The 17,462-nt window shown below is 41.7% G+C and overlaps 2 gene segments (V, D, J or C); one reads left to right on the forward strand and one right to left on the reverse strand.

Annotated features, from left to right (window-relative positions):
- Positions 1 to 252: 252 nt before the first annotated feature.
- On the reverse strand, positions 253 to 2,331 carry LOC143134826 (Ig kappa-b4 chain C region-like). The segment is given in 2 exon segments: positions 253 to 813; positions 2,171 to 2,331. Coding segments are annotated over 2 exon segments (438 nt in total).
- A 6,673-nt stretch (positions 2,332 to 9,004) lies between these two features.
- Positions 9,005 to 15,121, forward strand: LOC143134952 (Ig kappa chain V-V region MOPC 173-like). The segment is given in 3 exon segments: positions 9,005 to 9,090; positions 9,200 to 9,502; positions 14,315 to 15,121. Coding segments are annotated over 3 exon segments (564 nt in total).
- The last annotated feature ends 2,341 nt before the right edge of the window (positions 15,122 to 17,462 follow it).

The raw sequence follows: 17,462 nt of genomic DNA on the forward strand, positions 1-17,462 counted from the left end.
GTGGACGATTTGATGGTCTTGAGAAACTCTCATTAAGGCAACAATATGAAACCTATATGGTTTATATGGAGCTGATCAATGAGATATGTTCATATCCAACTAACAGGCAGTTGCACAAATTGTATTTTCTGATGACGCACAAACATGCATATCTGTTTTCTGCATCTTGTAGAGAAACTATCCATCATGCCCCTTCATACTGTGTGGGACATGAGTAAGTACTGATGACGTCACACAAACAGTTTCATTTGGATTCTTTATTTTTTAGCATTTCTCACATAAAACACTAAACATACACACACATCAGAAAGACATGAGTGAAAATGAAAGGACAAAGAATATCTTGCATTTTTTAAAGCAACACTTTTCACTGTGTCTGTTTGTATGTGTTCACTGCACGCATGTTTATCTCTCTCAATCTCTCTGTGTAAGCGTGTGTGTGTGTACTGTGTATCTCTCTCTGTAAGCATGTGTGTGTGTGTGTGCTGCGTGTCTACTGGGCGCAGTCTCCCGTCTTGATGTCCTGGGTGACGGGTTCCTGGGTGCCCTGGGTGGCCTCACAGGTGACGGCTGGCGCCTTCCTCCACTGCTCCTGGGTGAGGGTGAGGCTGCTGCTCCAGCTGTAGAGGCCGTCCTTCTCCAGGAGCGCAGGGCTCTGGCTCCCCTCCCAGCGGCTGCTGCTCCCGGACACCTTCCAGCTCAGCTTCCAGTCCCAGGGGAAGCCCTTGGTGGCCAGGCACACCAGGGTGGCCTTTCCCTGCTGCAGCTCCACACTGGAGGGGGGAAGCAGCGTCAGGCTGGGACGCACGTCAGCTGCAGAGGAGAGGAGGAGGAGAGGAGAGGGGGAGGAGAGGAGGGAGAGAGGAGGAGAGGAAGAGAGAGGGGGAGGAGAGGGAGAGAGGAGAGGGGGAGGAGAGGAAGGAGGAGGAGAGGAGAGGGGAGAGGAGAGATGGAAAGAGGAGAGGAGGAAAGGAGGGGAGAGGGAGAGGGGGGGAGAGGGAGAAGAGGAGAGGTGGAAGAGGAGAGAAGATGGGAGGGGAAGGGAGGGGGGAGAGGGGGAGGAGGAGGAGGGAGGGAAGAGAGAAGAGGAGGAGAGAAGGAGTAGAGAGAGAAGAGGAGAGAAGATGGGAGGGGAGAGGAGGAGAGGAAAAGGGGAGATGGCAGGGAGGGAGGGAGGTTAGTGGGATCCAAGGAGTGATGATGATGATGAAGAACACCAAGTGGAGGGAGGTGCAGGTGGATCCCTTCAGGAGGCCTCTGTCCTCAACACAGTGGAGCAGCAGCTCTCTCTCTCTCTCTCTCTCACTCACTCTCTCCCTCTCTCTCTCCCTCTCTCTCTCTCTCTCTGGGTTCAGCTGCAGCTCCTCTGGGGGTCTGAACAGGACTCAACACACAGGCCTGCATTTGCATCCCACTCTCACTTCTCTTTACCCATCAGCACAGCAGTGGAAACGCTTCAGTCATTTACATACTGAAACATAATCTAAAGTTTTATTTATGTTATCTAGAAAACATATCTGTCATCTCAGTCATTAAACACTTCTGATAAATAGTCTCTTGGCATTGGAAAAAAACTCTGTAAATCAATTGTAAGTGTTGCCTTTGCTGAACTTTTCAATCAGCCTGATTTCAACATGTCTGTCATTTCAGATGTTAGAGCAGTCTTCAAAAGTAAATTGCAAATGCAGTGCAGCTGAATTACATGTTAAATCTCAAAAGCCTCTGAGATCCTCTAATAGTGCTGTAGTAATTCCTAGCTAATAGGTCTCCTCTGCACTGCAGCTTGAATGCTATTTCCTTGCTGTGAGTCTCTTTGCATAAAAGCGTCTGCTAAATGAATAAACAAGACACTGTACCAAAGAGAAATATTCTGGATATTGTTGAAGCAAAATCAAATATCTTAAACTTTCCATCACCCATGTTGAAATCAATTCTTTTTTTATTTTTTGTTTTATCAATGTGGATATGCATATTGTTTCTAGAGATCACTTGGGCTAAGCAAGGCTTTCATATCAGTTAAATCAGCTGATAGATATAAGCAAAATATCAGCAGCAATGCAGATATAAGCAAATACAAAGTATAAGCATATACAAAATGTTATCATATATCATTGGACATTTTACCCCATAATTTTTTCCTACAATGAAAAATAATCAAATGGTTACTTACTTCCAAATGCCAGTCTGGTTCCTCCACCAAAAGTGTACCACAGTGATACAGACTCATTAAGCAGCCGTACAAAAACCTCCTGCACACTCCAGTAGTCTCCAGTACACAGACAAGACATGCTTTACATTTCATTTTGTTTACATGGAAGAATCTTAATTATGTATATTTTATTTATTTTGAAATGTTATTTTGAAAATCAATATACATTATGTTTATTTAATTTCAATACATGAGTAATATATTTATATTTTAGTCAGTAAAATACCCCATGTATATTCATAGCTCAACATTATTTTCTAATTCTTTACATTGTTCATTCTTACAAATACAAATTTGAAAAAAGAAAATTTATTTAAGATATTCACAGTTTTACAATTTAATGCCAAACCTTAAAAAGGCCTTGTTAAGTGAGTAAAGCTTTGGGAAACTAGATGTACCGCATAGCGGTACAAAATATGACCGCCGCTCAGTCCTGTACATCCATTCCGCGAAAATAAATCATATTAATGAATTTGTCTCCATCTTCTACTCCATCCCCCACTCTTGAAACTTTTGTGTATGCTTGTTTGGAATGTGTGTTTGCACACATTCCGCACACAAAGTAGCCTACTGGCGCTGCAAAGGTGAATAGATTTGTTTCTGGGCCAAAAAATGTGTAGCATTGTTATAAAACCTTTAAAATCTCTAAACAATCACAAGTAGGGCAGTTCATCAGTCCATCCATTGCAACTGGACTGATGAAAGGTACACCTGTAGGCTACATTGTATTTGGGAAAAGCAGAAGGTAGCAGCATAATGTATTTATTTATTTATTATTATTAAACAAAACAATCCCTGTCAGTTCCATGCAGTTTTCAACAGCTATCAAGAAGAGAGGTCATGTCATGGATTTTTGTGAATGTTTCTTCTTCTACATATGCATACGTTTAGTCATCTAGTTCAAATGATATTCAGCTTTATTGTCAATGCATAAATTAAATACCAGTAGTCTAGAACAAAATGCCGTTTTACCCAGTGGTGCAAATAACTGACATGTCCAAAAGGGCCTTCATGAAATGCGTTGCGAGACTGTTCATACACATTTTAATGGGCAAAGTTGAAGAGCTACTGTCCGTTATTGTTTGTGCAAATAATATGCTGATTCATGTTCCCTTGCATTTTGCAACTATGAGGTCCATGGTTAAGCTCAATCTTTTGACGCAATCTTTTGATTTTCACCCAGCCTAGTCCATGGTAGGCGCCCGATAGAAATATTGTTTAATTTTGCGATTGAGATATCCACGCACTGGCGCCCCCCCGGCGACGTGTTCGCCCCCCGGTTTCAGAGCTAAATGCAAAAATGCATAGAGGGAGTTATGACAAAACCGTGACTGTTAACAAACTATAAGCTATATAAGGTAGGCCCTATGGGCCTATTACACAACACTTGTCACTAGGCTATGCTGGCGACCCAAATAAAATCTCCTTTGGAACCAATGGCTTACACCTTATCAAGCTGCCACCTCTTGGCGAAAAGTGGACACTTCTAAATGGAACCCAACCCACTGTACAGTAGCTCAAGGTCTGTGGCTAAAGCAGCCATAATGAAAGCGTTATCATTGTTTGGATACTTCACACACACGTGTTTTTAATCGCATAGACTACAACTACCAAGCTGGAATCAAAGCACATCGACTCCTCTCACACCCTAAACACGCACTTCGAACAAACAAAAAGCGCCTCAGTCTCACGGAATAGCCATAGGCAAAACTGTATCTGACCGGTGTAACGTTGGTACTAAATCATCCATCGCAAAGAATGATTTATGTAGCACGTGCAACAAATATGTGTAGGTACAGCCCTGCCCTGAATACATCTCAACGTGCGCTCTAAAACATCTGGTTTAAATGGAGATGTAGATCATCACGGGTGCGTTAATAAATCTACATTGCGGCGAGTTGACACAAATTATTCACTTTGACGAATTTATGTAGTTTCAGTTACTTTACTTTGAGCAATGCTCTTCCTTACTTGAATCACCTTTGAAAATAGAGGATTGAAGTAGCCTATATGGGTGTTTGGGAATGAACGTTGACTCAGATGCTTTTTGAGACTGAGCAGAAATGTCCCAGCCCGGTGTTTAGGATGCATCATAGACAGGTTATCTTTCAGGTAGCCTATACATTTTCCATTAAAAAACCATCACGTAGCGAACGTGTTGTGTCTAACTCACTTAGCTCCTGTTAGTAGCCTAGCCTAGGTTATGGTCATAAGCAAATGAGATGACAGTCGAAAGATAGGGCCTACAATTAGTGCTGTTATCAATTTGCTTGGTAGCCTATAAACGCATTTATGGTTTTCTACAAATACATCAATAATCAAATTGGCCTCCATCACTCAACCATGCTAACGGTAACATTATTTTACCTACATAGGATTAACGTAGCCTACCTGCAGTAAAAAACAAGCATGTCCGATAAACATTCTCAGATTTATTTCGGCTTCAAGAGGAAATGGGAATTACATGTCATGCAGAAATCATCCTACCCTTAGACGTTCTCTGCGGCAAACTACTGTACAGTCTTGTCCTTGTAGGAAGCGTAGTGTCTTTCCAATCCACTTTAGATTAACTTCCAACAAAATTACGTCTCACTGCAACGATGCGCCATCTAGTGGACAAACGACTACGTGACGCCAATACTGGAAATGCAGCCAAATTATTATTATGAACGCCGCTAGCGAAGCGGTCATATAGGGATTGTCAAAGTTTTTTTTTTTTTTTTTTTTTTTTTTTTTCCGTCATCTACTTCCTGAAATTTTGGTCAACGATACCCGGGGCACCGAAACACCGGGGCACATGAAATTTGGTGGGTATGTAGCCCCACTAGACTTTTACGGAAAAATTTCGTTTGGTCCCCGGGGGCCACTCCCCCTCCGCGCTGGGCCCCCCGAAACCCAAAAAATTCAGTTTTTCCTTAATATCTACCTGAACCGTGGCACCGAGGATGAAGAAATTTTTATGGTATGTTGGTCTCAAGGGCCCACATCAACCTAGCCCATAATCACTCATTTGTGATTTGCACTCCCCCGGTGAAAAATGAAAATGCAATATCATTCTGCTTTAATCGCCCCTCTCTTCAGTTAAGATGTTCAGAACTGCACCACATTTTATGTGTATGATTAACCTGACATTCTCTGGGGGTATGCCAAGTTTCGTAGAATTTCATCCATGGGGGGGTCTAAAAAAATTAAGTTATGTGTACATTTAGTGACTGTACACTCATTGGCCTGTAGATGGTGGTGCACACATATACACACGCACACACACACACAGGAACGCACATACATCAGTATCGGCAATTACAACGGCCGATACATAATTACAAATTCAGTAGGATTAAAGGAAAACCAAATATTCATCATAATAATTTGGCTGCATTTCCAGTATTGGCGTCACGTAGTCGTTTGTCCACCAGATGGCGCATCGTTGCAGTGAGACGTAATTTTGTTGGAAGTTAATCTAAAGTGGGTTGGTATGCTTCCTACAAGGACAAGACTGTGTAGTTTACCGCAGAGAACGTCTAATAAGGGTAGGATGATTTCTGCATGACATGTAATTCCCATTTCTTCTTGAAGCCGAAATAAATCTGAGAATGTTTATCGGACATGCTTGTTTTTTACTGCTGGTAGGCTACGTTAATCCTATCAATAGCAGAACGTAGGTAAAATAATGTTACCGTAAGCATGGTTGAGTGATGGAGGCCAATTTGATTATTGATGTATTTGTAGAAAACCATAAATGCGGTTATAGGCTACCAAGAAAATTGATCAGCACTAATTGTATCTTTCGACTGTCATCTCATTTGCTTATGACCATAACCTAGGCTACTAACAGGAGCTAAGTGAGTTAGCCACAACACGTTCGCTACGTGATGGTTTTCTAATGGAAAATATATGCTACCTGAATATGATGCATCCTAAACACCGGGCTGGGACATTTCTGCTAAAAGTCTCAAAAAGCATCTGAGTCAACGTTCATTCCCAAACACCCATAGTTCAATTCTCTATTTTCAAAGGGGATTCAAGTAAGGAAGAGCATGGCTCAAAGTAAAGTAACTGAAACTACATAAATTCGTCAAAGTGAATAATTTGTGTCAACTCGCCGCAATGTAGATTTATTAACGCACCCGTAATGATCTACATCGCCATTTAAACCAGATGTTTTAGAGCGCACGTTGAGATGTATTCAAGGCAGGGCTGTACCTACACATATTTGTTGCACGTGCTACAAAAATCATTCTTTGCGATGGATGATTTAGTACCAACGTTACACCGGTCAGATACAGTTTTGCCTATGGCTATTCCGTGAGACTGAGGCGCTTTTTGTTTGTTCGAAGTGCGTGTTTAGGGTGTGAGAGGGGAGTCGATGTGCTTTGATTCCAGCTTGGTAGTTGTAGTCTATGCGATTAAAAAACACGTGTGTGTGAAGTATCCAAACAATGATAACGCTTTCATTATGGCTGCTTTAGCCACAGACCTTGAGTTACTGTACAGTGGGTTGGGTTCCATTTAGAAGTGTCCACTTCATTCGCCCTTTCCGTGATTCACAGCTACGTGAAATGTATTACTACTGATATGCAAAACTATTAACTTTTCGCCAAGAGGTGGCAGCTTGATACTGTAAGGTGTAAGCCATTGGTTCCAAAGGAGATTTTATTTTGGTCGCCAGCATAGCCTAGTGACAAGTGTTGTGTAATAGGCCTAGCATAGGGCCCAGCTTATATAGCTTATAGTTTAACAGTCACGGTTTTGTCATAACTCCCTCTATGCATTTTTGCATTTAGAATAGCTCTGAAACTGGGGGGCGAACACGTCGCAGGGGGGGCGCCAGTGCGTGGATATCTCAATCGCAAAATTAAACAATATTTTTATCGGACGCCTACCATGGACTAGGCTGGGTGAAAATCAAAAGATTGCGTCAAACGATTGAGCTTAACCATGGACCTCATAGTTGCAAAATGCAAGGGAACATGAATCAGCATATTATTTGCACAAACAATAACGGACAGTAGCTCTTCAACTTTGCCCGTTAAAATGTGTATGAACAGTCTCGCAACGCATTGAAGGCCCTTTTGGACATGTCAGTTATTTGCACCACTGGGTAAAACGGCATTTTGTTCTAGACTACTGGTATTTAATTTATGCATTGACAATAAAGCTGAATATCATTTGAACTAGATGACTAAACGTATGCATATGTAGAAGAAGAAACATTAACAAAAATCCATGACATGACCTCTCTTCTTGATAGCTGTTGAAAACTGCATGGAACTGACAGGGATTGTTTTGTTTAATAATAATAAATAAATAAATACATTATGCTGCTACCTTCTGCTTTTCCCAAATACAATGTAGCCTACAGGTGTACCTTTCATCAGTCCAGTTGCAATGGATGGACTGTGATGAACTTCCCTATTTGTGATTGTTTAGAGATTTTAAAGGTTTTATAACAATGCTACAAATTTTTTGGCCCAGAAACAAATCTATTCACCTTTGCAGAGCCAGTAGGCTACTTTGTGTGCGGAATGTGTGCAAACACACATTCCAAACAAGCATACACAAAAGTTTCAAGAGTGGGGGATGGAGTAGAAGATGGAGACAAATTAATTAATATGATTTATTTTCGCGGAATGGATGTACAGGACTGAGCGGCGGTCATATTTTGTACCGCTATGCGGTACATCTAGTTATGATGAATATTTGGTTTTCCTTTAATCCTACTGAATTTGTAATTATGTATCGGCCGTTCTAATTTCCGATACTGATAGTATACGTGCCTGTGTGTGTGTGTGCGTGTGTATATGTGTGCACCACCATCTACAGGCCAATGAGTGTACAGTCACTAAATATACACATAACTTAATTTTTTAGACCCCCCCATGGATGAAATTCTACGAAACTTGGCATACCCCCAGAGAATGTCAGGTTAATCATACACATAAAATTTGGTGCAGTTCTGAACGTCTTTACTGAAGAGAGGGGCGATTAAAGCAGAATGATATTGCATTTTCATTTTTTACCGGGGGGGTGCAAATCACAAATGAGTGATTATGGGCTAGGTTGATGTGGGCCCTTGAGACCAACATACCATGAAAATTTCTTCATCCTCGGTGCCACGGTTCAGGTAGTTATTTAGGAAAAACTGCATTTTTTGGGTTTCGGGGGGCCCAGTGCGGAGGGGGAGTGGCCCCCGGGGACCAAACGAAATTTTTCCGTAAAAGTCTAGTGGGGCTACATACCCACCAAATTTCATGTGCCCCGGTGTTTCGGTGCCCCGGGTATCGTTGACCAAAATTTCAGGAAGTAGATGACAGAAAAAGAAAATTTGACAATCCCTATACACAATTATTGGATTCATTGAATTGGGAATATTTAATTTCGCACTTACTTCAAAATCTTAGTTTATTCCCCTTACCTTAAAAACAGCAGAGCGTTTTGGATTTATCAAATCAATGTACTTAAAAGTTCACACTGCTAGCTTCAGTAAAGGTGAAGGGAAAAGGCCTTTGATGTCTGCACTGCCTGTGGTTGAGGAGCGCCCTCTACAGGCTGATATGAATACGATCGGGTTTGTTAACTTACATGCTTTTTGTTGTTGTGGAATTTGGGAAAGAGGCTATGTTCAGGGGTTTTATTACATTAGTGTGTGTGTGTGTGTGTGTGTGTGTGTGTGTGTGTGTGCGTGCGTGCGTGCGTGCGTGCGTGCGTGTGTGTGTGTGTGTGTGTGTGTGTCAGTTTTGCATAGTGCTACACACCTTGCAGCTCCATCTACTTTAATAGTCGCTGAGGGGATCAGAGCACTTCAGGGCTTCACTGATCAAGATCCACAAAGATGATTTCTCCCACTCTGATGCTGCTAGCTGTGGGACTCATGGCCCAAGGTGAGATGCTTTTATTCTCTGAATAATATTCTCTGATTATATTTTTTCTGCTAAAATTGCATTTGTGTAAAGGTCCACATTTGAACAACACTCCCATTTTTCTCAACAGAATCATCTGGAATTAAAACGTTGACCCAGTCTCCCTCACTGTCTGTGAAGGCTGGACAATCTGTCTCCATCAGCTGCACAGCAAGTGAAAGTGTTGGTAATTGTCTCAACTGGTACTCCCAGAAACCTGGAGAAGCTCCTAAACTCCTGATCTACATTACATCAAATCTTCAGTCTGGTGTTCCAGCTCGGTTCAGTGGGAGTGGGTCTGGTGCACAGTACACACTGACCATTACAGGAGTCCAGCCTGAAGATGCAGCAGATTACTACTGTCAGCAGTGTAGTCAGTATCCGTACACACAGTGTTAGAGCGCCGTACAAAAACCTCCCTCAGCTGGAGAGGGTCAGAGGCCTCAGCAGACTGATCTGAGAACAGGTGCAGAGCTGCTACAGATGACTGAACTCAGCTCATGCAAGCAGCTCTGTCAGATTATATGCACATGACCTCAGTCTCAAAAGCACAGTATCTACAAATAGATCTCACACTTCCTCTGTTTGACTGACAGGTGTCCATCGCATGAGTCATTCAGAAACACAAAGTGGTGCTTAGCAAAGGTTCTATTTGGTTTTAATCTTGAGTGCAATTACACCCCCTCCCTCCCTCTCTCTCTCTCTCTCTCTCTCTCTCTCACACACACACACAGTTAATTGTTGATCCATCTATGTGTAGTTTTATTCCAAGTGAATTGATATGTGCATGGTGACTACTTGTGTTTCCACTAAAGTCTCCTGTAGCTCCTGATGTGTTCTTCCCTCCTTATTGCTTGTTTTTTCTATCACTTGTTGAAACTATCATCAAATATAGATTACATTATCTATTAATCTGACTTCATTTAATACCATACACAGTTCAACCACGATCACACTCAGATTCATAATGTGCATAATCACTCATTACTCATATCTCTGAACATGCATCATGATGTGGAGTTCTGACCATCTTCCCATCCACCACATGTGGTTATCATATAGCCAAGGCCCCACACTAGAGTGCAGTGGTTATCATATAGCCAAGGCCCCACACTAGAGTGCAGTGGTTATCATATAGCCAAGGCCCCACACTAGAGTACACACAGTGGTTATCATATAGCCAAGGCCCCACACTAGAGTGCAGTGGTTATCATATAGCCAAGGCCCCACACTAGAGTGCACACAGTGGTTATCATATAGCCAAGGCCCCACTCTAGAGTGCACACAGTGGTTATCATATAACCAAAGAGTGCACACAGTGACTGGCACAGTAGAGATGGAGTAACTCTGTCCAGTGTCAGTTTCAACACTGTAGAGATTTGCCTGCAGACACTGGGGCACCTCTCCTCTTATGGACACTTTTAGACCAGCAGATGTCTGGAGATCTCATGGATTTGTTTTTTAATGGTCTATTTGTTGTGCCCTTAAGCAACGTAGTGTAGTTATTTTACCATTAAATAACAGCTTCATGCTCTCTTTAATGCCACACTCACTGGCATTGCCATTGTGCGCCCGTAACTCCTGGTATTGCTCAATGTAACGCTGTTGTTGCAGGTAGGAGTGTGACCCTTTTTTGACATTTGTAGACACATTGGGTAGCCCCTTACCCCTTAGCATGCATGCAGTACTCAAATTGAGTGGCCCCCTTACCCTTTAGCATGTATGCAGTAATCAAATTGGGTGGCCCCTTACCCCTTAGCATGTATGCAGTACTCAAATTGAGTGGCCCCCTTACCCCTTAGCATGTATGCAGTACTCAAATTGGGTGGCCCCTTACCCCTTACAGGCCCGTCGCAAGAGGGGGGCGAGGCCCTGTGCGAACTTGAAGGGTGCGAGGCCCTTTTAACTATACGTGCATGGAATCATGCAATAGCCTACTTTACACGTAACTTAGGCTACTGTCGGTGTATATTTAGTAGTAGGATAATACATTGACATGTCTTTAAGAGGGGGAATTATATATAACATTATAGCAGGCACATAAATTGTTGGCCATAATAAGCCGTTTATTATCCGTCACATCAACAACACAGACATACATGTTAACACAGACATAGCTAAAGGTGAACATTTTGACTTGAAGAAAATGGTCATGAAGTAGGCTATTAGGCTACTGAACGCAATTTGTCGATATCGAGCGCACGACATTCAAACTAAACTATTGAAGATATGTGCATTACATAAACTGACAAATTAATAACACGCATAACATTGACTCACCATAGCCTACTTAGAAAAAATCGACATTTCTGGCTTTAGTTGCCGCAAACTCCGCAATTAAATCATTGTAATTCAGCTTGCAGGCAACGTCATTTTCAATTGACGTTGTGACATTGAGGTGCGCAAATAATTTTTGATAAGTTTCAGCTTTGAAAAGCTTCGTTCCCCCGATGCCACAGTTACTGGAATTGTCAGTAAGAGCCTGAGCGCAATTTCACAGTTGGGGAATGTGCCTTCGATCCCCTTAAGGAAACGAAGAGTGTGGAGCGCAGTATCTATTCTGTCCCCTTAGGAATTATGTCTCTAAGTACCTTCAACTCCTGGAAAAGGTCCAGTGTATTTATGTCATGCGATTCAGACGCGCTCATAGCATCACCCAGTCTTACGCACTGTCTGCGCAGATCTCCCTCTTCCATGCCACATAGTTTTGGTATATCAAAAAGAAATCCAAACATTTCCCCAAACCCCTGCATTTCCGTAAAACGCGATCTTAGAGCAGTGAGAGCCCGATCCACGACAGCAAAAAAATTGTCTGTTTTTCCCCTTCGTTCTGGCTCGCCTTCCCGGCCGCTACAAGCCTGGCTGACCGCTACAACAAGCCCGCTACAAGCCTGGGCCCACTTCCCCGAAAGCATCTTAAGCCTAAGAGCGTCGTAAAGTCCCTCTTACGAACGTCTTAAGATTTGCCGACTGTTTTCCGAAACCATCGTAGCTTAAGAGCGTCGTGAAAACACTAGTAGATCTACGAGTGCTCCAGAGTACTCGTTACCGGCTAAGAGCGTCTTAACAGTACTTCTCACTGAGGTCACCAACAGGACATACAGAGGAATTACAACTTAGAATACATAATCCAACCTTCCCATTCTTTATTGTGTTTACCTGTGGTTAATCAGATTTTAGCGTGCAAAATAGCCTACATTTAATGGTCATAATAATGTGATGAAAAGCGGACAAAAATGCAATCAAGTTATGAAACGAGACGTTGCCAGAATAGTTTGACATTATCTTTGATAAGTGAATATTTTATTAGGCCTATGAGGTAAAAAGCAGAGAAAGCAACATGTGGTTTAGTCTGTAGCCTACTGCATCAAAATCTAAGCCTACACATTTCCTCCCTTTCTTACTCGACTTCTTTCTTATCTTCAAACGTGTTCTTAAGTGACACCGCGAAAAATTATTGCATGGTGCAACAATCTAATCTTAAAATAATTACAATTATTTATGTCTATGTGTGGTATATAACTTACTTGGGATGCTTACATGCAGATGTCAAAGTGTTTCTATTTTCGTACTGATGTGAATTAATGTGTAGATCCGAAGTTTAAATGGTAGGCCTATAGCTGTGACGTGCAGTCACCTGACATCACCGTCAAATCAAAGGATATTTCAGAACTATTAACGTGGACAGCTCCCCTTAAGAGCATCTTAACAGCAGTGCACGCGCGTTCACGCTACGAGCATGTTCGGGAAACAGTCGGAAAAACCAAACGAACGAGAGAGCGTCTCTTAAGAGCGTGTCTCCGTCGTTATCGGGGAAAACAGTTGGTTTTTCCGACTGTTTCCCGAACATGCTCGTAGCGTGAACGCGCGTGCACTGCTCTTAAGATGCTCTTAAGGGGAGCTGTCCACGTTAATAGTTCTGAAATATCCTCTGATTTGACGGTGATGTCAGGTGACTGCACGTCACAGCTATAGGCCTACCATTTAAACTTCGGATCTACACATTCATTCACATCAATACGAAAATAGAAACACTTTGACATCTGCATGTAAGCATCCCAAGTAGGTTATATACCACACAGAGACATAAATAATTGTAATTATTTTAAGATTAGATTGTTGCACCATGCAATAATTTTTCGCGGTGTCACTTAAGAACACGTTTGAAGATAAGAAAGAAGTCGAGTAAGAAAGTGATGAAATGTGTAGGCTTAGATTTTGATGCAGTAGGCTACAGACTAAACCACATGTTGCTTTCTCTGCTTTTTACCTCATAGGCCTTATAAAATATTCACTTAGCAAAGATAATGTCAAACTATTCTGGCAACGTCTCATTTCATAACTTGATTGCATTTTTGTCCGCTTTTCATCACATTATTATGATGCTATTTTGCACGCTAAAATCTGATTCATCACAGGTAAACACAATAAAGAATGGGAACGTAAGTTGGATTATGTATTCTAAATTGTAATTCCTCTGTATGTCCTGTTGGTGACCTCAGTGAGAAGTACTGTTAAGACGCTCTTAGCCGGTAACGAGTACTCTGGAGCACTCGTAGATCTACGAGTGTTTTCACGACGGTCTTAAGCTACGATGGTTTCGGGAAACAGTCGGCAAATCTTAAGACGTTCGTAAGAGGGACTTTACGACGCTCTTAGGCTTAAGATGCTTTCGGGGAAGTGGGCCCTGACCCCTTAGCATGTATGCGGTACTCAAATTGAGTGGCCCCTTACCCCTTAGCATGTAATGGATACGCAGCAGTTTGATGAAAAGGGAAATTCCTACTGTGCTGCTTCACTATGAGTTCAGGGAACACAAAGGTGTAACTCCACGTCGACCACCAGCCACCCCCACCACCCCCATGGTCACAGTGGACGATTGTGCGGTGTTTTCATTTTCTGTTTTCAGGTGTGTTTTCATGTTTTATATTTTCAGACAGGAAGTACAGGGCACTTTGCATTGCCAAGACAAGCCTGAATGCACACAGACTCTTTAAAGCAAACTGGAGCCCTAACTGAACACGCTTACATGAGTGAAGGAGAAACCATGACTTTAGCTAACGTCATCATCATTGCTCTCGCTTGCTGCATCAAAGGTGAGATCAGTTGAAGTGATGCTGTTGAAAAATTTTACGTTGGATGTCAATATAATATTCACGTAGACGTAACAAATCTGTATCTCATATTTCTGTACATGTTTTTGCAGCATCGGCAGGACAGGTGACCGTGGAGAAGCCTGGAGAAACTCCTAAGCTACTGATCCGTTGCGTTAGTCATCGCGCTTCTGGTACCTCAGATCGCTTCAGTGGTGCTGGATCCAAGACTGGCTTCACTCTGACGATCAGTAATGTCCAACCTGAAGATGCAGGAGATTACTACTGCCAGAGTTATCATAGTGGTGGGGTGTTCACACAGTGATACAGGGCCGTACAAAAACCTCATTCATGCCACACTGATCAGCCACAGCAGGGATAGCAGAGGTGGGGGGAGGGGCTACAGTATCAGAAGTCACTGTAGTCATCATCATAACACTAAACTCCACCCAATCAGACACAGGAACTGTACTCGAGATTCAACTTAATCCTACTACAATCAATATTGAATTCCTCTCCAGTTTTATACAAATCACTATTACATTGCTATCTATAGTTATTTTGTCCTAATTGGTCTTGAATATTCTATCCAATCTGTTATTGCCTAAGTGAGTCAAAGTTTGAAGTAAGAAGTAAGTAAGATGAAGTATATGAAGTAAGAAGTATAAATATTATGATATTTGCTTCACTGAACAAAAAGTCACAGCAGGATGACACAGGAGTAGCTCAACTTTGAGTTTGTCATGTGTGATGGTGCAGAGTTCATGAGTTCATCAACCTCAAACCATTTTTTGTAATTATGTCATAAGGACTGAATCCTTTGAAATTATTTTAAGAATAGGAAACACGAACACATTTTAAAAATTCATAAAAATAATGTTAAATCCATTGAAATAGTTTATGAGTTTAACAAAGGAATATTCCAAACAATAATAAAATGATGATCAAGTGTCTTTATTTTCTTTCTGTATTTCACAAACACAATATAAGAGAAAATATGAAAAATATGAAGCATATCACTATAACATATAATATGTGTGTGTGTGTGTATGATTTTCTCTCTGTTTGTAAGCGTGTGTCTGTGTGCACACATGTTTCTTTCTCTCTCTCAGTAAGTGTGTGTTTCTGGCTGTCTCTCTCTCTCTGTAAGCATGTGTGTGTGTGTGTGTGTGTGTGTGTGCTGCGTGTCTACTGGGCGCAGTCTCCCGTCTTGATGTCCTGGGTGACGGGTTCCTGGGTGCCCTGGGTGGCTTCACAGGTGACGGCTGGCGCCTTCCTCCACTGCTCCTGGGTGAGGGTGAGGCTGCTGCTCCAGCTGTAGAGGCCGTCCTTCTCCAGGAGCGCAGGGCTCTGGCTCCCCTCCCAGCGGCTGCTGCTCCCGGACACCTTCCAGCTCAGCCTCCAGTCCCAGGGGAAGCCCTTGGTGGCCAGGCACACCAGGGTGGCCTTCCCCTGCTGCAGCTCCACACTGGAGGGGGGAAGCAGCGTCAGGCTGGGACGCGTGTCAGCTGCAGAGGAGGAGAGGGGGAGGGAGGAGAGGAGAGGGGAGAGGAGGAGAGGAAAAGAGGAGATGGCAGGGAGGGAGGGAGGTTAGTGGGATCCAAGGAGTGATGATGATGATGAAGAACACCAAGTGGAGGGAGGTGCAGGTGGATCCCCTCAGGAGGCTCTCTCCCTCTCTCTCCCTCTCTTCCTCTCTCTCTCTCTCACCCCCCTCTCTCTCTTCCTCTGTCTCTCTCTCTCTCACCCCCTTCTCTCTCTCCCTCTCTCTCTCTCTCTCACTCACTCTCTCCCTCTCTCTCTCCCTCTCTCTCTCTCTCTCTGGGTTCAGCTGCAGCTCCTCTGGGGGTCTGAACAGGACTCAACACACAGGCCTGCATTTGCATCCCACTCTCACTTCTCTTTACCCATCAGCACAGCAGTGGAAACGCTTCAGTCATTTACATACTGAAACATAATCTAAAGTTTTATTTATGTTATCTAGAAAACATATCTGTCATCTCAGTCAATTCAAAGATTACTGATAAATAAAAAAATTCTACATCAATCAACTGAATTTTTCAATCAGCCTGAATTAAACATAGCACAACTTTGAGAGGTTTATATGCCAATATACCAAACAATATTTTAATCTACTGGTATTTACATTTGCTAAATGTGTTTGTTATTTCGCAAGCTATTAACAATAACTTCAAGACAAATATTCATATGTTTAAATATCATAACATCTGTCTGTGGATTTTTTAAACCAGCAGAATCAGTTTCAACTTTTAACTTTTATTCAAAATCTGACTTCTAATACCTTAATGGTCTGAAATGTATGGCCACATTTTTATATCATTAATTGCAGTGAGTGTAATTAAAACTATATGGCAAAAAAATGAGAACACATGTTTACTGTAATAAACTCGACATGGTAAAAGATAAATAAGTCGCCTTGCTGGTACACAGAATAAAAGTGAAGTTTTTAACAGGGCATGCATGCCACATATGTATTATATGCAACATACAGTGGCACACTATGAATAACTAAGTATATTGCAAATGCCAGGCGTCCAAATTAGTTGTTAAATCTCAAGAGCCTAACCTGCTGAGATAGCAGAGACAAATATTCTGGATAGTTTTTAAAACAAAATTAAATATTTTAAACTTTTTCATATATGTCATAAGCGTTCTGTTTTATCAATCTGGATATGCATATTGTTTCTTAAAAGCACTTGGGCTGAGCAAGACTTTCAAAAATATCAGTTAAATCAGTAGATAGATATAAGCAAATACAAAATGCCATCATGTCATTGGACATTTTACCCAACAATGTGTTCCTACAATGAAATAATAAAATTGCTACTTACTTCCAAAAGCCAGTCTGGTTCCTCCACCAAAAGTGTACCACAGTGATACAGACTCATTAAGCAGCCGTACAAAAACCTCCTGCACACTCCAGTAGTCTCCAGTACACAGACAAGGCATGCTTTACATTTCTTTTTGTTTACATGGAAGAATGTTATTAATTATATATATTTGATTTATTTTGAAATGTTATTTTGAAAATCAATATACACTATGTTGATTTAATTTCAATACATGAGTCATATATTTATATTTTAGTCAGCAAAATACCCCATGTATATTCATAGCTCAACATTATTTTCTAATTCTTTAAATAAATGTATTGTTTATTCTTACAAACAGAAATTTGAAAAAATAAAATGTATTTAAGATATTCACAGTTTTACCATTTAATGCCAAACCTTAAAAAGG

The sequence above is a fragment of the Alosa pseudoharengus genome, unplaced genomic scaffold (assembly GCF_046254945.1).
Source record: "Alosa pseudoharengus isolate Yale_2024_CS ecotype anadromous, Long Island Sound unplaced genomic scaffold, YU_APseudo_1.1 YU_APseudo_1.1_scf_2, whole genome shotgun sequence".
Classification (NCBI taxonomy): Eukaryota; Metazoa; Chordata; class Actinopteri; order Clupeiformes; family Clupeidae; genus Alosa; species Alosa pseudoharengus.